Raw genomic sequence first — 20,687 nt, 5'->3', positions numbered from 1 at the left:
GACTCCCATCAGCCGTATGCATAAAATAGAAAGGTTTTTTTATTTATTTCCCTTTTTTTTATATAAAAATGTCCAGTTTTCTCCGTAAATTTAAAAAAAAAAAGTAATTTTATTGTAAAAGAATAAATTCCAGGCTTCACCCGACAATTCAGAAATTCACCAAATCCTAACAGCGCCGGATACATTTTCCAGTTTCTTCTCCCGTAACAGCAGCCGCCCCTCCCCCGCTGGCTACTTTACTTCTTTTTTTTTTGTTAATTATTTTTATTTTATTCATTCATTTTTTGGGGTGGATTCCACCTTCTTTCCAGTATTTAGAAGTTCAGAAAAAAGAGATTTTCATGTAAAAAGAAAAAAAAAATCATTGGGGGGGGGATTTGAAAAACATTTTGCGTTCCATGGATATTCCCAAAAAGATTTTCAGAATTTTCTAAATTAGCTACAAATTGATGATTACAAAGAGGATCCAGTTCGGAAAATTGCAACAAAAACAATACTTTCTTTTTATCTTTTTTTTCTGTAGAAACGGCACCAAAATAAACCCTTTTAATACAAGATGTAACAATACGAGCGTCAGGCACTTGGTGAATAGGTTTCCAGTCTTATCCTGCGGCCCTAATCGGCCCCAATCGGAGCCGCTCGTCCAGTTTTGTATCAAATGAGCGCAGAAACCGGTAGAACAACGAGAGGAATATTTTGGGTGAAGGAATGAAGAAAACCGGTTTGTACTTTTTATAGGGTTTTTTGAGGCCAGAAACCCTCTATTTTTAAGTCTCAGCGCTCGGCGCAGGCGCGGGTCTCTCAAACCGATCCAATGTTTAATGTCCAGGGCCGCTTCACAACGTGGTCCGTTAATTCCCAGAGCAATAAGGGCCGGGGGCCGGCTCCCGGGGGCCGCGGTGTCAGTGCGCAGGCATGTGATGGTTCATGTGGGTTGTGGTGGATCCGAGGAATCCCAGTCTCTGCTTGTTCTTCCTTTGTTCTGTCATCTAGAACACAAAAAAGGAAAATCCTCCACGTTTAACGATACAAAAAAGTACAACGAGAGGTGAAAGCCGGGTTTGAGGACACGGAGAACACGGACCGCGCCGGCGGGGGACACGGATCGTGCCGGCGGGGGTCACGGATCGCGCCGGCGGGGGACACGGATCGCGGACGGAAGGAGAACATGGACCGTGGAGGACACGGCGTCACAAACGCGGTTAGCGGCCGGCGGGTTATTTGCTGGAACGCGGATTTCTGTGATATCGGTAAAAATAGAAAGTAATAAATGTGTCGGCGATGCTGCTGCCTGGGGGAGTTTATGAAACGCAATGCCGGCTCCAGCGGCCAATGAATTAAAAAACTAACGGCACGCGGAGCGAGGGGCCGGCGGCATAAACCAAAGAGCGGGGGGCCGGCGGCATAAACCAAAGAGAGGGGGGCCGGCGGCATAAACCAAAGAGCGGGGGGCCGGCAAAAATAAACCAAAGAGCGGGGGGCCGGCGGCATAAACCAAAGAGAGGGGGGCCGGCGGCATAAACCAAAGAGCGGGGGGCCGGCGACAAAAACCAAAGAGAGGGGGGCCAGCGACAAAAACCAAAGAGAGGGGGGCCGGCGGCATAAACCAAAGAGCGGGGGGCCGGCGACAAAAACCAAAGAGCGGGGGCCGGCAAAAATAAACCAAAGAGCGGGGGGCTGGCGACATAAACCAAAGAGCGGGGGGTCGGCAACAAAAACCAAAGAGCGGGGGGCCGGCAAAAATAAACCAAAGAGCGGGGGGCCGGCGACATAAACCAAAGAGCGGGGGGCCGGCAAAAATAAACCAAAGAGCGGGGGGCCGGCGGCATAAACCAAAGAGAGGGGGGCCGGCGGCATAAACCAAAGAGCGGGGGGCCGGCGACAAAAACCAAAGAGTGGGGGGCCGGCAAAAATAAACCAAAGAGCGGGGGGCCGGTGACATAAACCAAAGAGCGGGGGGGCGCCGCACAACGACTTACACCGAGGGGCCAAGGATGGCAAAATGCCGCCATAAAGCAAAGGGGCCGCCGCAAAGCGACTTAAACCACGGAGAGGGGGGGCTGCAGCACGCCAGCGAATACCAAGTCCCTGCCCTCACCTGCTCTTTCAGCTCCGCCAGCTGCCCCGACAGCTGCTTCACCAGTCCCATGGTGGACTCCAGCTTCTCCTGCAGGTTCCGGATCTCGTTCTGCTCCGTCTCGCTCTCGCTGCTGACCAGCGACATGGCGCGCATCCGGGGGAACCAGTCCAGGTTCTTATCCTACGGCGAGAGAAGAAACGCCTGGAAGAGACGGTTTGGAGACAAGCCGGGTCTGAAGGTGCGCGGCCCTTGGATGATGGGAGTTGAGGTCACCTGGAGATCCCCGGGAGGGGGGCGGCTTTGTCTCGTAATTCATTCAGAAAAACGTCTCAATAAATTAATAATACATTAAGGGATCTAACAAAGGACAGGAGGGTGGAATGTAAGGAAGTTTTACTTTACTGAGAGGGTAGTAGATAAGTGGAGCAGCCTCCCAGCAGAGGTGGTAGAGGGTGATACAGTGAGGGTGTTAAACATGCATGGGATAGACATACGGCTCCTGAATCTAAGACGAGACCGACGGCTGATTAAGGTTTGAGTCTTTTCTGTGCTTTAAGGTCATTTTCAGAGTTATTTGGGGGGAGGTTTGGGTTTTACTCCCAAGAGCTTGCAATCTGCGGCCCGCAGCTACGTCCCTTAACCCTTTGCATCGGGGAGACGGCAGCAGGCGGTTTGGGGCCGGGGTCTCGCGCAGGCAGACGCAGCCGCTGAGCAGACGCTGTTGATGTAAAGAGTTTGAATCGGTTTATGTGAAGCAGACGTGAGACGCGTCTGGAGTTAACAGCGAGAGGAGCCAAGCTGGAGCCGCGCCAGGGGGGCCAAACACAACAGAGGGGGCCGAACGCCACAGAGGGGGCCAAACGCCACAGAGGGGGCCAAACGCTGCCGAGCGAGGGGGCCGAACACCGCGCAACCCGCAGCTCTCCATGATCCCGGGAGCGGCAGCAGAGAAGAGACTTTATCTGTCAATCTACTGAACCAGAAAATCATTTATACCCCGCAGTATGTAAGCTCTTGGGACCAGCACCTGCTTGCAGTACGGATGATAACGGCAGATAGCGGAAGAAACCCGAGCTCCGGGATCACGTGGAGCGAGTTTTATGGGGCAGTAAAGCGAGGACTCGGCGCTGCGCTGCTCCCGGGGGGTTAAATTGTAAAGGGATTTTCTGGAATGTCTTTGAAATCGGTAATTCTGCGAGGATTAACCGAAACTCGTAAAAAACGGTGAAAGTTCATCAATAAACCTCCCTACTGAACGATAACTCGGCCGGCCGGATCCATCCCCCGCTCCAGCTCCGGATCCAGCCCCCGCTCCAGCTCCAGTTCCGGATCCAGCCCCCGCTCCAGCTCCGGATCCAGCCCCCGCTCCAGCTCTGGGTCCAGCCCCCGCTCTATCTCCGGGTCCAGCCCCTGCTCCAGCTCCCGCTCCGGATCCAGCCCCCGCTCCGGATCCAGCCCCCGCTCCAGCTCCGGATCCAGCCCCCGCTCCAGCTCTGGGTCCAGCCCCCGCTCTATCTCCGGGTCCAGCCCCTGCTCCAGCTCCCGCTCCGGATCCAGCCCCCGCTCCGGATCCAGCCCCCGCTCCAGCTCCGGATCCAGCCCCCGCTCTAGCTCTGGGTCCAGCCCCCGCTCTAGCTCTGGGTCCAGCCCCCGCTCTATCTCCGGGTCCAGCCCCTGCTCCAGCTCCAGCCCCCGCTCCAGCTCCGGATCCAGCCCCCGCTCCGGATCCAGCCCCCGCTCCAGCTCCAGCTCCGGATCCAGCCCCCGCTCCAGCTCCAGCCCCCGCTCCAGCTCCAGCCCCTGCTCCGGATCCAGCCCCCGCTCCAGCTCCGGATCCAGCCCCCGCTCCGGCTCCAGCCCCCGCTCCAGCTCCGGATCCAGCCCCCGCTCCAGATCCAGCCCCCGCTCCAGCTCCGGATCCAGCCCCCGCTCCAGCTCCGGATCCAGCCCCTGCTCCAGATCCAGCCCCCGCTCCAGCCCCCGCTCCAGCTCCAGCCCCCGCTCCAGCTCCGGATCCAGCCCCTGCTCCAGCTCCGGGTCCACCCCCCGATCCAGCTACGGGTCCAGCCCCCGCTCCAGCTCCAGGTCAGCGAGACATCTTCTCCCCTTTAATATCTGATTCGCCACTTAATGCCCCCCCCCCAACATCCTGGATACGCTGAGCTGTCAATCATTACTAAATACTACTTGATTGACAGACGCCACGAAGTAATGATTTATTTAAATGAAGCTATTTTGGTTTTCGCGGACGGACTGAGTTATCTGCGACGCTTCGTTAATCGGAATCCGCTACGGATGCCCAGAACTCGCCGGCAGATCGGCCCCCGGCGGCCCCTGTCTAGTCGCCCGTTTCTCCTGCTGTAAAAGAATCCAACCTTAATCAGCCTGGACTCGAAGTGGTTAAAAATCGGTGTTTAATCATCGGTCACGATAAACCCAATAAAAGAACATTTTGTCTCAATTTGATTTCAGGCTCTAAAAGTGAATTATTAAAAGAACGCAAAACTCCCCCAAACGGATAATTAATGCCCCGTCCGCTAAGCAGCGCTACAAAGAAATTATGGAGGAAAAAAACGGTCTACTTTTTCATTTTTTGGAAAATCAGTTTTTCTGAGTTTTTCGCCAACTATTTTTATACAATAACGTCTGAGAAACGAATGACTCAGACCCGGGGGGGGGGCGGGGGGGGGGGGGGAGACATCACATCAAACCCGAGAGCGTCCGCCGCCTCCTACACGCCGAGCAACAGAAATAAACCGCAAATAATACTTCATCCGACCCAAAGCGGCACGCGGATGAACGGGAAGGTTTTGTGCCGGGTCCCTCGATGCAGACGGGGAACTCGGCGGCCGGAAACCTAGAACTCGCCGGCAGATCGGCCCCATCCGGCCCCCGTCTAGTCGCCCGTTCCTCCTGCTGTAAAGACTCAAACCTTAATCAGTCGTTGGTCTCGTCTTAGATTCAGGAGCCGTACGTCTATCCCATGCATGTTTAATCCCCATCGCTGTATTACCCTCTACCACTTCTGCTGGGAGGCCGTTCCATTTATCTCCCACCCTGTCAGTAAAACGTCCTTCCATCCCATCTCAGCCTCTATTACAGGGGCAGTAAATGGTTCGTGAAACGTCTGCAGGATACAATTGGTAACAAAGTTGCATAAATGTATATATTATATGCAGCGAAGGCAGCTGAACTAATGAGATGATCTACTAGATCTGGAGATCTGCCGAGTAGCGGATCCCACATCCAAAAACGTGAAGCCCAAATTCTTGTGGTTTCTCTGTTTTGAACGTTTTCTCGGTAGACTTACTGCTATCATTTTGGCCACGAAGCTCTCGGGCCCCGTGTACTCGGTGGGGTCTTTCACCTTGACCAGGACGATGAAGTACAGGTAATGCCACATGCAGTGCTCGGCCTGGATGTGCTCCTCGAACGACACCGTCTTATTGTCAAACTTATCTCTCTCCAGCCCTGAGACCGCCGAAGGGAAACACAGAGACTTTTATATAAACGGGGCAGGAGGCGGCGCGATCCGCCGACCCGCCGACGAGACGTTACGATGTATCAAGGAACATTCCGCTGATTCCAGTTAATGAATCGCCGGCTCATCTATTGGCTAAAAGGAGAGATCTCTGCACTTCATATACAAAATGCCCCCCCTCTATAACATGCATACCCCCCCATAACACACATAGCTCCCCCTCTATAACAGAAATTCCCTTTCTAAACCCCCCCCCTAAGACCCCAGGAGGCCGCGGGGAACGCTGGGGTCTGTATAGGGGGGTCTCTATAGGGGGTCTCTTTACGGAGTTCTCACCGCAGATGAAACACGTCGTCTTCAGGATCTCCTCTTTCTTTTGCTTTTCGCTCCTGAGATCGGCGAAGGTGTCGATAATCACCCCGAAAATCAGGTTCAGCACAATAATGATGACGATGAAATAGAAGAGGAGATCGTAGACGACGCGGGCGGCAAAGAGCGGCTCCTGAAATACACGTTCATCGCGGGTCACAAACACCCCGCTACGGGACTGATACCCCGGATACTGGAAACACGGCAGATGCTTCTCATTTTGCCCCAATAAACTCCCTTTATCTGCAGACCTGGAGCCGCCGTCGCTGTCAGTCATGTGATATTTTGGGTGACTTTCCCGGCTCAAACACCACACTGAGCTGACGCTTTATGGCGATGCTAATGAAGTCCGTTCCTCCATAGACTTTCATTAGTCAGAGAGTCTGGCTGGGTGATTAAGACCGAGCCATTCTATAGTCCCCCACAGGCAGTCTGATAAGCAGTCGGGGGGTTTAGTAGATTTTTGGGAGATCCCTTTTTAAAGCCTTTAAGGATTCCCCCGCACCATGAGGACTGAGGGGGCAACTACGAGGAGACCCCCGGGGCAATTAATTAGCAGGAACGGATACTTACATCCTTGGAAGGTTTCCGGAGGACGTCGCCCACCCCGCCGCCGTTTCGCAGACCCTGGTTCAGCACGGTTACGATGCACATCAGCAGCGTGTCGCACGCGCGCTCTATTCCATCCGCCTCGGTGCCGTCACCTGAGAAAAAAACCAAAAAATTCCTACAAAAACATTTCATTTATTAAACACAACGAGCTGGGGGCCGCGCGCCGAGATAAACGATCGTCTCCGAGGAGTCATGATGGCGCCATATAAATAAATAACAACAATCTGATTGGTCGGCAGGAGATAATAAACGTGATCCAACATCCAATGGGGACCTACCGAATCAGCCAATCAGTGCACACCGACCCCCGACACACGCATACAGACCATAGCTCTTTAACTTGAAACATTGGCAAATCAGTGTCTTTTGTTTTTATTTTTTTACTTTTGGTAGACAAGCGGAACTGCCTCCCAGCAGAGGTGGTAGAGGGTAAGTCAGTAAGGGTATTAAGCATGCATGGGACAGACATCCGGCTCCTGACATAAAATATAAAGCGAATCGCTCGGCTCTATAAATAAGTGGCGGCTGGGATCGTCTCCGCGGTTTGGATTTCTCTGCTGGGGGCTTCTACAGAGTAATAAACACCCGGCCCCCCCCTCTGCCACCCCGCGAGGGCGCAGAGTCACCTCAGAGGGACTTTTGAGGCTCTGTGTGTAAAATCCTAAAATCCTCTGAATTCAGATTTATTCTGAGCTTAAAAATAAAAAAAGAACAAAATCCATTTTTTGTAATAATTTAGGTATTTGTGGGGCCCCCGGAACGCGGCGGGCGGTCGGCGGGCAGGAAGGGGTTACTGCTCGGCTGCTTCGCGTTTCACATAATCCCCCTCGGCGAAGTCACATGCCGAGTCATCTGAGGCCTCTCATCGTGAGAAGGCGGCTGATCCTACGGTGACTGGAGTAGTCCGCGCACGCACCGGGCCACAGAGAGGGATCCTTGTTTGCCCCGCGCCATTTAAATGCCAGTCAGATGATCTTGTTTATTCCTCCGGCGAAAGGAAAACATTAACGACCGGGGGGGGGGCATTGGGGCAACAGGGGATGAGAGGAAGGCAGCATTAACCCTATAGAGTCTGCAGCACGTGAGGAATCTCAGATGTCAGTTCTAGAACTTAAAGGGTTAAAGCTGACCCCCCCCCCCCCAAATTCATTGCACTGGAAAAAACTGCAAAAAGGATTATTCCTCCCCATGAAGTTATCGCTCCCCTGTTAAGTTGCTGATTGGTTCAGGCAGCCTTTGTAAGGGTGGTGGGGGGGACTTCAGGACAGGAAATTAATCAAATGATGCTGGATCTGCCACAGGCTGCCACCAATCTCATCTGATCAACACAGCCCATAAGCTAAGCCAATTAGACCCGACGCTTTATGGCGGTGCTAATGAAGTCCGTTCCTCCATAGACTTTCATTAGTCAGAGAGTCTGACTGGGTGATTAAGACTGAGCCATTCTATTGTTCCCCACAGGCAGTATGATAAGGAGTCGGGGGGAGTTTAGTAGATCGGGGGTCAGATAACAGAGCGAGAATCATACAAACGGCTGATATGCAGCTGCCTGAAAACATTTGTATTATGGGGGCAAAAACTACAACTGGGGTAAAAAAGAAAACAGCAGAATATTTCTGAAAATGTCTTTTTAATCTGATTGGAGGAATAAATACTTTTTCCCCCCCGAAACCCTCGCGTTGTTCCCGCACTCACCCTGCATGGAGACGGTTGCCGAGCAGTCTTCCTTGTGACAAGCGCCATTGACCATCGCCAGAGACCCTCGCGGCACGAAGTTACCTAACGGGGGCGAGAGTCACAAGATCGCTTTATGACGCCCGCCGAACCAAAACCGGGCGATAACAAGAAAAACAAGCGCAACAAATATCTGCCATTTCTCTCCGGCCCCGGCGGATTCTGCAAGCGATTTTGGGGTTAATAATGGGGGTTTTCGGTGTTCTGCCCATTTTTATTGGCTCTAAAGACTGAATTCCTTTCGGTTCCCAAACTCTATGGTTTTAACGTCTTTTCTCTCACATTAAGGCCGATTTGGGTCCTGAAAGCGTTAAATCCTTTTTGGGTGTAAACCCCCCGTTTTTGGGACGGGTGGAAAGCCATTTTCTGCGCCGTTCCTGCGCGGTCGCCGCGTTCCTCAGTAAACAGGCGATTTTTTGTGAGGCTCCTGCCAACGTCTCACAGACTCGGCTTTCTGCCGGTGTTATTGGAGCCGCCGCCGGGCAGAGGGATTCTCGCGGGATTATTGGAATTAATAAACTCCTCGCACCGCGGATTAACCCGTTCACTGCTGGACACCCGCCATGCACACGCTTACATCCGATTCACTCTCACAACTCACAGCCAGAAATCTGAGCCCAGAGATCTACTTATTCCCCGCCAGAAACCCAATGTGCAGATCCAAAACCCTACGGGTATACCTCCCAAGTGTCCCTGTATAGTTTATACAGTCCCTCTGTGTGCACCAAATCTCTGATGCCCTCCCCTTGCCTCCCCTATCTGCTCCTGTGCCCCTCTCTCCTTCCCTGATGCTGCTCTCTCCTCCTCAATGCCCATTTTCCCTCCTCTTTTTCCTCCCCTGGTGCCCCCCCCTGATGCCCCTCTCCCCCCCCCCTGATGCCCCTCTTTTCTAGGAGGTCAGAATGTTTGCTGGGTACGAGGGGATCGCAGGGTTCTACAGCCCTAAAAGCCCCGATAATGTGTACAGAAACAGCAGGGAGCGGCTTTATAAATTAGACGGGGTAAATAAACCCCATTATTCTTCTTCTAAATGCCCCACCCATAATAGGACACAAAGTCTGCGTAAAGCTCCGCCCCGGCCACACCCCCTAAAACAAAAGTGGCCCTACGTAGCTGGAATGCGGCTTCTGCAGAGCTTTCACGCGGAGCTCAGTGACTCGGTTGTTTAGACCCTGGCTTTGGGGGGGCGGGGTTATCTGTTGATTGGTTATTTATTTAAACGCCGGCCGGTTATAAAGCGATCGGTGTATAAAAGGTAATATTGGGCGGAGGTCGAGCCCTTTGTGTAACTCATATGTCCCTCCCTGTGCGTCGAGCGGCCTCCCCACAAGGGCCGCGCAAGTGCCGGGGGGGGGGAGCTGCCCCCCCTCCGCTTACCGAGGTCCGGCGTCTTCAGTCTGTCCACCTCCATGATGAAGTCATCCTTGAGGAACAGGAAGCCGATGATGGAGAAGAGGTAGACGAGGATGAGCGCCAGGACCGCCGTCAGGATGATGGAGCGGCCGTTCCGCGTCACGCTTTTGATGACGTTCAGCAAGGTCTCTTCCCGATAAACCAAATCAAAGAGCTGGCGGAGGAACATGCGCGGGTCACTCGCACAGCAAACACACGTGCGGGCGGCCGAGGAGCCACGAAAGGATCCGGGTCACCGGGGAGGTATTAACGCGCGAAAGGATCCAGGCACCAGGCGGGTAACCCGTTCAGCGGTTCGGCCCCTAACGCGTGCGCCCTCACCAGGAAGCTGTAGAAGAACTCGTGGACGAAGAGCCCCAGCATGCAGACGATGACGTAGACCACGTGGTAGAGGAACGCCATATCCATGACGACCGCCCGGTAACCTCTCGTGAACGTCCCGCGGTTACCAACGAAACTCACCAAAAACACGACTTTATTGCAGAGCTTTAAATAAAAGAGAAAAACACAACGTGAAAAACTGCACACGCTTTGCAACCGGGGGCCGCAGCGCCAGCCTACCCCCTCTGGCAGAAGGTCTTTCCATGTATGCACTGGGGTAATGCTATCATACAAGCAGCTGCTTCAGGCTCCTAGTCTAAGGAGGATGTGGGGGGCAGACACCTCGGAAAGTTGGTATTTTAATCCACTCTTTATTTAGAATTTTTTATCAATTGTACGTAAGGGGCCCCTAAATCCTTTTACTTAGGGCCCCTGAAGACCTAGAGCCAGCCGTTTCTGCTCATATTGTGCAGACACCGGTTGTGAGTGCACGGGGGGCTCACACTCAGCCTTGTTCAATGTAAGGAACTTTACGGAGAGGGTGGTAGATAAGTGGAACAGCCTCTCAGCAGAAGTGGTAGAGGGTAATAAAGCGAGGGTATTAAACATGCATGGGATAGACATACAGCTCCTGAATCTAAGACGAGACCAACGACTGATTAAGGTTTGAGTCGTTACAGCAGGATACAGGGGCCGGAGGGGGCCGATCTGCCTTATAATAAGTAACCCCCTTTTGTTGCACTGATTGCTCCCCCCCGATCTTAAGAAACCTAAAAAAATGTAATACGTTTAGAATTCCGCGGATTTCACACAATAAAGAAGCAGATAATTGGGATTTTCGCAGGCAGGTAAAGTGATTGTTCTTTCAAACCCCAAATCCACTTATCTGAGAGCAGCAATAATTCCTCCCCGATCCGCTCTGAAGGGTTAATTGCCGGGTATCCCGCGAACGTGTCCGGCTCAACGTGTCGCTCGGCAACCGAGACAATCGTGCTTATGGTAACGGCACCGGTTCTGCCGGTAATCGAGCCGCCGCACGGAGCCGAGTTACCACCGGATCCCAGGGCCGCCGGACCCCAGCACCGCCGGATCCCAGCACCGCCGGACCCCAGCACCGCCGGATCCCAGGGCCGCCGGACCCCAGCACCGCCGGACCCCAGTTTGCACTCACGTTAGCAGCTCCCAGCAGGATGAGAGTGGCCCCCAAACCCAGGGTGTAAATGGATCGCAGCATGACGGACACCAGGAACGGGCGAATTCCCAACGGTTTGGGTAAAACGAAGAGGATGGCGGTGCAGACGGCGACGGCGACCCAGAGGAGAACCGAGAGCAGCGGGGGCAGGGTGCCTGCGAAAGGAAGAAACGGGAGATCAGGAGCGGGAACATGTATAGTTCAAAGCCCGGTACCGGATATACTGAACCCACCGGGGGACATGGATGCGCGTATAAAACACACAGATTTATTTACAGCGGATCCATCAAACGCGGATCCGATTCTCATCAACGCAGAACACTTAATGTTAACGCAACGGGGCAAAAAAATGGAATGGAAGGAAGGAAGTTTTTTGCTTTACTGAGAGGGAGGTAGATAAGTGGAGCAGCCCCCCAGCAGAGGTGGTAGACGGTAATACAGTGAGGGTATTAAAAACATTCAATATCTCAATCAAGTTACTAGAAAAGAAAAAAACCTTCATCTCCGTCGTCTCCAAACGGGTAGAAAAGAGCCACGGCCAGGTTAATGAAAACGGCCAAATTAAACGAGATGCTCCCCCAGAGAGAGATGTGACGGGAGAACCAGAAGAGAGCGGGGTTACCTGCAAGACAAGAGGAGAGCGATAAACGTACAATGTGTGCCCCCCCCGCACGCCCTGGATACCCAGCGCAGGCCGCACCCAGAATACTAAACGGGAATCACAGCGGCAGTCGGCTGCGCATGCGCGGCTCGGGACCCAGCAGACGGACAGAGGCTGGTTTTTAATAACCGGCGGCCCGTTTCGTTTGAGATTCAGCCAAGAAATGACACGTAACCAACGGCAGACGCATTCCTTTAGTTTCCATAGCAACTGCTCCAGAATTACAACTAATTAGAACCAAAACTGCCCCATTTTCGCCTGGAGGAGGGACTGGTCGACGTCTTTGCGCTGAACCCGGTGATCACATGACTCCTCCAGGGTATTAAAACACATGTAAGTAAATAGACACCACTCCAAGTGGTCACTTTACTGGTCCAAAGGAACAGAGCTCATTTGAAACTCATCTGGTATCCCCCCCACAGCGCTTCACCCCCAGACCCCACCATGAGTGGTCCCCAGACACTATCGGGGCGGCCAGACTCCCACCTCCCCCCGGCGGCGGATTTCCTTACTTCGGATCTTGTGCTGCCAGGTCATCTCGTTGTACAGGTCCTCGGTCTGCTGGAAGAAGTGGTTCACTTTGCTGCCCTGCTCGTCCCGCTCCGTGGTGTTGAAAACCCGGCACATGGATTCCTTGGTGAGGAACTCGCAGATATTGGGCACCGGGAACACGATCTGCTCCATCGTCCGGTCGTGACGGACGATCTGAAAGACGAAGCAGCCGATTTCCGTGGGTTTGGGCAGCGAAACAATTGCCCCTGATGGGCAGCTTTTCATGCCCCGGGTGTGATACAGAAATGGGGGCATTTACACTTTAAGGGTCCCTGAGCTGCGCAGATCCGGATTATCCTTTACCCCAAAAGCACAGCAACAGGGGGCAAATAAAGAAAAACGGTGCAAAGCGTTAACGGAGGTGCAGTCACCATAGCAACTAATGGAATGCTCTGCTTACTGCCCCACGTTAAGCACTTTGCACCAGAATTGCCCTGTTAGATATTCTGAGGCCTGGGATACAAAGTATAATATTCTGTTTGTCAAGGAACCCGGGAAACACTAATCTCGGGGCAAATTCTGGGTATTTTGGGGCGATAAATAATAATAGGGGTTTCTGGCCCGTTAAAATAATACGTTCCCCGTAGTAATAGGCAGAAGATCTGAACCATGGGAGGTCACCGGTAAGGGTCCGGCACACAGCTCGCTGCCACCCCCGCTGGTGCCCCGGGGTATTGCGGAAGAATTTTCCCGTATTGTATTTTTGGGGTTATTTTGGGTGATTATTGCCCCCGCCGCTCATCATTTTACCTCTATCTGCGCCGTGTGGTTGGCGTAATACGTCAGAGCCTCGTCGCCCCCTTCCGGATCGGCCCCCGGCTTTAACATCTGCTGAAGCGATTTGTAATGTCGCGCCAACTGGAAGCCAGAGGAGGAAACAAACATTTTCTGAATGTTGGGGACTTTCCTCTCCCCGTAAAAAAAATTTAAATAAACAGAAGGGATTTGGTGTCATTGGTTTCCCGGGTTACGGGGTTAAAAAAAAAAAAAAAAGAGAGAAGCAAACAAATAGGTTTATTAGAGATCAGCGAGAGTTCAGCAAGCGGCACGAGATAACATCTCCCAAAATATAACCTCTACCTTATCACAAAGCTTGGAGAATTACAACTCCCAGCACGCTCAGCCGCCATACACGGCTGGGAATCGTAGGAGTTAGTACCACTTGGCTATTCCTGCGTTATTTGGCAGGAGGGGGGTCCCTTTGCACAGAATCCGGTCAGGAAGTGCTCCGGAGAGTGCGTGCACCCCAGAAATTCTTCCCCCATGGTGGGATATTTATATATATATGTTTTAGCGCATTTTGTCCATTAAACTGAAGTGGACAGGGTGTTCTGAAAGGGTTAAAAATTAAACCCGAATCGCAGCCAATCAGGAAGAAAGAAAGATGGGGGGGGGGCTGTTATGATTTTGCTGCAAAATTATTGTGAAAATGATGATAAAAGCCACGGATCTGTTTAACCGGCGCAGACATCGCGCACCGATATATTCCCAGCATGCACCAGGCCTGACCGTTCTGTATATACCATCTGCTATGAGACCGGTGCAGGACTCGGCAGGACAAAGGGTAGTTAAAAGGGAGACCTAAATGACGCCCCATGGCAGGGAGGATAAAATCACAAACGTCTTTAAAAATGCTTAAAAAATGTTAGCCTGGCACTTTCTGCGCTCTATCGATTATTTAAAGGTTTTTTTTTGGGGGGGGGGGGGTGAAAGGTCCGTTTTAATGAAATAACCCTGGAGACCTGGCCGCGCATGCTGGCGCTAACAGCGAGCCCTTGGAACGGCCCCATCGGTGACCCCGGACTTAATATTTATGTCTTTACAGCTTTTCGCTTCCGGTAAAACTAATCAACATACGCGGCGGCTAAAAAGGAGCAGAAAAGGAGCAAAAATTATGAAAATTCACACAACCCCCTCCCCCATCTGACTGCCCCCAAAATATACCATCTGCGGAGGGGATCGAAATAGAACGAAAAAAAGGGAACCAGTCATCCGGGAAGAAAAAAACAAGTTTTTCCCCCAAAAAAGCAGACTCCGCACAAACAAACCAAACAGAAGTATATGTGGCTGCTGATTGGACAGTTTCAATAGGGTCACTTATGTAATGGAAGGGGAACAGCCTCCCAGCAGAAGTGGTAGAGGGTAATACAGCGAGGGTATTAAACATGCATGGGATAGACATACGGCTCCTGAATCTAAGACGAGACCAACGACTGATTAAGGTTTGAGTCTTTACAGCAGGAGAAACGGTGACTAGACGGGGGCCGCCGGGGGCCGATCTGCCTGCAGGTTCCGGGTTGTCTCAGAGGTCTGGCGTTCAGCCGTTCCAATCGCCACTTTAATAAAAAGGAGAGCAGACCTACCTGGTGCGCTAGGATATAAATGTTATGTCCAACGGCCCTCGGGGACACTTGCTCATCGGACCCATGGTCGCCGCGGTCGGTGTCCAGCCCTTGGCTATAAGCAGCTTTTATGACGTCCACCTGACCGCGGGAATAAATAAATAATTAGATAAAGAGCGCTTTCCGCCATTTTTGCGAACCCGGCAGCCCCGGCGTCTGTTTCCCGTACCAGCTCTGCCGGGCGCATGTTGTAGAGGATGCGCTCGGCGTTCTCGCTGTCGTGCCGGCTCTCCATGATGGCCAGCAGCAGTTTGGACGCGTTGTTCTGCAAGAAAAAAAGTGGGGAACACGCGTGATCCAACAGGCGGCACGATGCGGCATGTACACCTGTGCGCCTTATACCCGTCCTGCGTGCGTTTAAACCCCCCATTGTGGGTAGGCAGTGCTCTACGCGTGGACATGCGCCGCCGCACCTTGAGCTGAAGTATCAGATCCATGCGGTATCTGCCCAGAGGGTTGATGTCGTTCAGGATCAGGGCAATAATGATGTCGATCCCGTTGGACTCGTGAGCCGCGATACACGTCTGCGGGGCCAATAAATCACACGGTTAGGAACATAAAGAACACGCAGTATTTGTTCATTCCGGGGCCAGGCGCAGGGGTACACGTGGCCACCCTGTCTGGATCCTTTCTATGTTCCCGTATAATCACCTGGTTTTCGTGGCACGGCCCCTGGCAGTATTCGGTCAGACTCTCCAGCGTCTGGTTCACCAGCGCCACGTTCCTCTCATTGATATAAAGGCCCAGGAGCCCCAGGCCGCCCGTCGTGCTCCCGCAGATACAGTCCAGGAACTGCAGCGTCTCGCACACCAAATTATAATTCGTTTTGTTGTTTTGGTTCCTTAAAAAGTTCTAAAAATGAAAATAATATGAAATAATAAACATAATAAAGGGAGAGAAGCTTAGTAATAATGATAAATGGAATGTTGGTGGTACAAAGTTTCACTGTTTTGAGTCCCACCGGATGGGCGCCAGCCTGACGCAAAAAGCTACTTTTGTGGAAAATGTCTTAAAAAGAAGCGTTTTTAGTTGCGACGCACTCTGCACCAGGGTTAGTTAATGGCCCGATAACGCCCCCCCCCCCCCCCCCCGCGTCCGCCGGTCACATCCCTGGTGTGGGCTCTGGAGGAACCGGACGCTCTGAGATACCTGAAGACCCAGGTTGTGGTTCTCGCAGAGCAGCTGCAGGAACCTCAGGATTGGCTGCATGATGGCGATAACAGGACTCATTATGGCGGCTTCCTCCGCAGCCTTGTCTTCTCCTCCAATGTTATCTGCCCCGGACCCCATGAGGTCTATGTCTGGATCAATCTCCTTCCGATACACACAATAAGCCTTAGACGTGGCGGACGATGCCTCGACTAACTGGCCCTTCATCCCTTCCTTCAGATGCAACTGGGACTCTCGTCCTGCAAATCAAGAACATAAAATGACAGGAGACCCGACATACAGCCTGGAGAGCATCGAGGGAAACGTTTCTACACCATGAGGAACATTACCACCAAGCGACCTCTCATACACCATGAGGAACATTACCACCAAGCGACCTATCCTACACCATGAGGAACATTACCACCAAGTGACCTATCCTACACCATGAGAACCATTACCACCAAGCAACCTATCCTACACCATGAGGAACATTACCACCAAGCGACCTCTCATACACCATGAGGAACATTACCACCAAGCGACCTCTCATACACTATGAGGAACATTACCACCAAGTGACCTCTCATACACTATGAGGAACATTACCACCAAGTGACCTATCCTACACTATGAGGAACATTACCACCAAGTGACCTATCCTACACTATGAGGAACATTACCACCAAGTGACCTATCCTACACTATGAGGAACATTACCACCAAGTGACCTCTCATACACCATGAGGAACATTACCACCAAGCGACCTCTCATACACTATGAGGAACATTACCACCAAGCGACCTCTCATACACCATGAGGAACATTACCACCAAGTGACCTATCCTACACTATGAGGAACATTACCACCAAGTGACCTATCCTACACTATGAGGAACATTACCACCAAGTGACCTATCCTACACTATGAGGAACATTACCACCAAGTGACCTCTCATACACCATGAGGAACATTACCACCAAGCGACCTCTCATACACTATGAGGAACATTACCACCAAGCGACCTCTCATACACCATGAGGAACATTACCACCAAGCGACCTCTCATACACCATGAGGAACATTACCACCAAGTGACCTATCCTACAATATGAGGAACATTACCACCAAGCAACCTATCCTACACTATGAGGAACATTACCACCAAGCGACCTCTCATACACCATGAGGAGCATTACCACCAAGTGACCTATCCTACACCATGAGGAACATTACCACCAAGCGACCTATCCTACACCATGAGGAACATTACCACCAAGCGACCTCTCATACACCATGAGGAACATTACCACCAAGTGACCTCTCATACACCATGAGGAGCATTACCACCAAGTGACCTATCCTACACCATGAGGAACATTACCACCAAGCGACCTATCCTACACTATGAGGAACATTACCACCAAGTGACCTCTCATACACCATGAGGAACATTACCACCAAGCGACCTCTCATACACTATGAGGAACATTACCACCAAGCGACCTCTCATACACTATGAGGAACATTACCACCAAGCGACCTCTCATACACCATGAGGAACATTACCACCAAGCGACCTCTCATACACCATGAGGAACATTACCACCAAGTGACCTATCCTACAATATGAGGAACATTACCACCAAGCAACCTATCCTACACTATGAGGAACATTACCACCAAGCGACCTCTCATACACCATGAGGAGCATTACCACCAAGTGACCTATCCTACACCATGAGGAACATTACCACCAAGCGACCTATCCTACACTATGAGGAACATTACCACCAAGTGACCTCTCATACACCATGAGGAACATTACCACCAAGCGACCTCTCATACACTATGAGGAACATTACCACCAAGCGACCTCTCATACACCATGAGGAACATTACCACCAAGCGACCTCTCATACACCATGAGGAGCATTACCACCAAGTGACCTATCCTACACCATGAGGAACATTACCACCAAGCGACCTATCCTACACTATGAGGAACATTACCACCAAGCGACCTATCCTACACCATGAGGAACGTTATGTTAAGTAACTGTCCAACAGGTTGGCTACAATCCTACACCAGGGGGAACATTATACCAAGAGACGTATCCTACAGTTTGGGGCATGTAATGAACCCATTGGTACAAATACTCCAAACTCTGGATGAAAATTATTATCTCAACATATTTCTGTATCGGGAACAGCAGACTGTGGATTGTGAGCTCTTGTGGTACAATTTCTCCTTCACGCAGTCATGTGTTTAGGATTATGTAACCACTTTACAGCCGTGTTCCAGAGCGACGCAGCATTGCGACTTTTTCTACATGAACGTCAATAATAACCGAACAGGAATTCATGTTTCTATCTTATAATCACCCGAACGCATCGCCTAAAGAAGCGGCTTCAGAAAATTCAAGGAAGAAATGCCTTTTTTTAACGAACTCGTCAATGTAATTGGTTTCTTGGAAAAAATTCAATCACCTCGAAAGCACAATTTTCACTCACCGGCTTTCACCATCCAATTTTAATTATTTTTTGTAATCACGTTGCCGGCTAATGACTCCGGCTTAATTAGTTCAAACAACGTGATAGAAAAGAAAATAACAAACTGTCAACAGTTTACTGGTATGTACTGGAGTTTAGAAACGTGATTATCGCTTTGCCTCTGTATCTCTGCCAGCGGCAGTAACGCAGTACGGAGCTGAATTACGGGGCAGCCCGACCGTTCTGTAAAAAGTCATTTCTACCTCTCTTCGCGGGAACCGATGAATCGTAATCGTCGTTCTTTTTCTTGGCCCCCAAGTCCACCGTACTGACGGTCACCGTTGCCCGAATTTCCTGCTGCGCGGACTTCATGCGGTCGTACAGAACTTTAAAGAATTTCTCCGATTTTTTCTGTTCGTTCAGCTGATTGTAAAAGGAACTCTGGAAACAAAATAAAATAAATAATAATAATAATAATAAAATACATAATAACAAAAAACATAATAATAATAAAATATATAATAATAAAATACATAATAAAATGCATAATAATAATACATAATAATAATAAAATACATAATAATAATAATAATAAAATATATAATAAAAACATAATAATAAAATATAATAATAATATTAATATATATATAATAATAATAAAATACATTGTAACCACTATGTATTTATTTGCAGTTAGTTTTGGGCTGAACGGCAGTGAGCGTATTGGCTACGGCCACAGTGGATGCTTCAAAGGGACTTGGGAATGCATTTGCATATTAATGTTATTATAATAACCATGGGTGGTCTCTGGCAGCCCACCTACTGCATAGCTAGCTAAGCATCATGGGATGTGTAGTCCAGAGAAGCTGGGGTGCTCGGAGCGTCGCGTTACGTACCTGTATCTGCGTGTTTCCACCTTCAAGTAACGCAATCCCCAATAAGATGCCCTCCGAGAATATGCGGTCGTTCTTGGTGCTGACGATCACGTCTATGACCAGTTCCGAGGCCCCCTCTTTGTCCAGAAGACACTGAATATCCGTCATCGACGTCCGGCTTTTCTTATCGCAATCCGGCCCAGAAAAACCTGCGTGTGAATAAAGGCGGCAGATCGAGAGTTAAATACCGGAAAGGTTTTAATACCGATATTTAATACCGGCTGTGGGGTAATTATAATTGAGGCTTGCGCAGGTTCAGGGAATCCCCCCCCCCGTAATCTATCAGGAGAATGACCCTGGTTAACCCCCCCCCTCTGAGGTCCCGAGGCTGGAAAACCACAGAAAGACCCCCCCAGAAAGACACAATGTATCAATATCAGAGACCCCCCCATAGAACACGTACCTCCCGCTGACGGCCCTTTCCCGTAAGCGCTGGACAGCGGGCCGCTCAGAGCCGATCCGTGCTCCCCCTTAAAATAACGATTCAGGAGTATTTTCCTTAACGTGGACCCCTAAAAAAAGAAAACACATTTTTTTTCCCCAAGATTTTTTTTTTTAAAATGCATTAATATGCCAGGCTTCCCCAGCACAAAAAACCCCTCTCTTTCCTCCAGCATACAAATGGTTAATTTATAAGGGGGACCTGCGAGCTTTCAAAAATTTCAACTCCAATTCGCACGCTGATTGACAAAACGCCGATGAAGAATAGCAGATAATCTCTCATATAATAATAATCTGTAATAATATCACACATTCTTATTAAATCTTTATTTTTTATTTATTCTTTTGACACAAATTTTTTTGAAATCTAAACTGCTGCAGAAATATAACTTTTTAAAAAATATGCATTTGTTTAATGTTTTGAATAATGAAAGTTCTGTCACTTTCTGATGTTGAGGGGGCGCACAGGGGCTGAGGGTGATAGGGTTTGTCCCCCGCCGCGGGGGAGAGGGCAGCCGGCGAGCCGCTCGCGAAGGTCTGCTCTGCCAAAGCTAATAAGCGGAATCGCTTGCAGGCCGCGCATCTCCTGACCTGCGTGGGCCGACTCACCGGAGTGCCGCATGTAGGACACACCGTTACCATGGAGACGGCACACAAGTTTACGTGTGGGAGCCAGACGTTATAAACACGGAGCCGGGAAGCTCAGACTAAAACACACACACGGCTATAACTCCCACAACCTACCTCGGATACATCGACATGTAAGAGTAATGTATGGGAGTTTTTACTTTATGGAGACAGTGGTAGATACGTGGAGCAGTCTCCCAGCAGAAGTGGTAGAGGGTGGCAC

At 50.7% G+C, this 20,687-nt stretch overlaps 1 protein-coding gene across 1 annotated transcript in view; it reads right to left on the bottom strand.

Annotated features, from left to right (window-relative positions):
* Nucleotides 1-902: 902 nt before the first annotated feature.
* The window catches only part of LOC149271941 (inositol 1,4,5-trisphosphate-gated calcium channel ITPR2-like), a 69,828-nt gene continuing 50,043 nt past the window's right edge, over nucleotides 903-20,687 (bottom strand). The window contains exons 38-56 of the mRNA XM_089506983.1: nucleotides 19,794-19,908; nucleotides 19,358-19,545; nucleotides 18,725-18,902; nucleotides 15,967-16,226; nucleotides 15,469-15,669; nucleotides 15,231-15,341; nucleotides 14,987-15,082; nucleotides 14,779-14,898; nucleotides 13,166-13,273; nucleotides 12,376-12,568; nucleotides 11,699-11,824; nucleotides 11,182-11,357; nucleotides 10,011-10,175; nucleotides 9,555-9,843; nucleotides 6,504-6,634; nucleotides 5,898-6,063; nucleotides 5,391-5,551; nucleotides 2,099-2,260; nucleotides 903-989 (exon numbers count right to left, since the gene is read on the bottom strand). Of these exons, the coding sequence (XP_089363109.1) occupies nucleotides 903-989; nucleotides 2,099-2,260; nucleotides 5,391-5,551; nucleotides 5,898-6,063; nucleotides 6,504-6,634; nucleotides 9,555-9,843; nucleotides 10,011-10,175; nucleotides 11,182-11,357; nucleotides 11,699-11,824; nucleotides 12,376-12,568; nucleotides 13,166-13,273; nucleotides 14,779-14,898; nucleotides 14,987-15,082; nucleotides 15,231-15,341; nucleotides 15,469-15,669; nucleotides 15,967-16,226; nucleotides 18,725-18,902; nucleotides 19,358-19,545; nucleotides 19,794-19,908 (3,033 nt within the window). The remainder of the gene's footprint in view (nucleotides 990-2,098; nucleotides 2,261-5,390; nucleotides 5,552-5,897; nucleotides 6,064-6,503; nucleotides 6,635-9,554; nucleotides 9,844-10,010; nucleotides 10,176-11,181; nucleotides 11,358-11,698; nucleotides 11,825-12,375; nucleotides 12,569-13,165; nucleotides 13,274-14,778; nucleotides 14,899-14,986; nucleotides 15,083-15,230; nucleotides 15,342-15,468; nucleotides 15,670-15,966; nucleotides 16,227-18,724; nucleotides 18,903-19,357; nucleotides 19,546-19,793; nucleotides 19,909-20,687) is intronic.

The sequence above is a fragment of the Sceloporus occidentalis genome, unplaced genomic scaffold (assembly GCF_023333645.1).
Source record: "Sceloporus occidentalis isolate IW3139 unplaced genomic scaffold, rSceOcc1.0.p SCAF_444, whole genome shotgun sequence".
Lineage (NCBI taxonomy): Eukaryota > Metazoa > Chordata > Lepidosauria > Squamata > Phrynosomatidae > Sceloporus > Sceloporus occidentalis.
The sequence above is the reverse complement of the archived record's forward strand: the minus strand, read 5'-3'. Positions and strand labels throughout refer to the sequence as shown.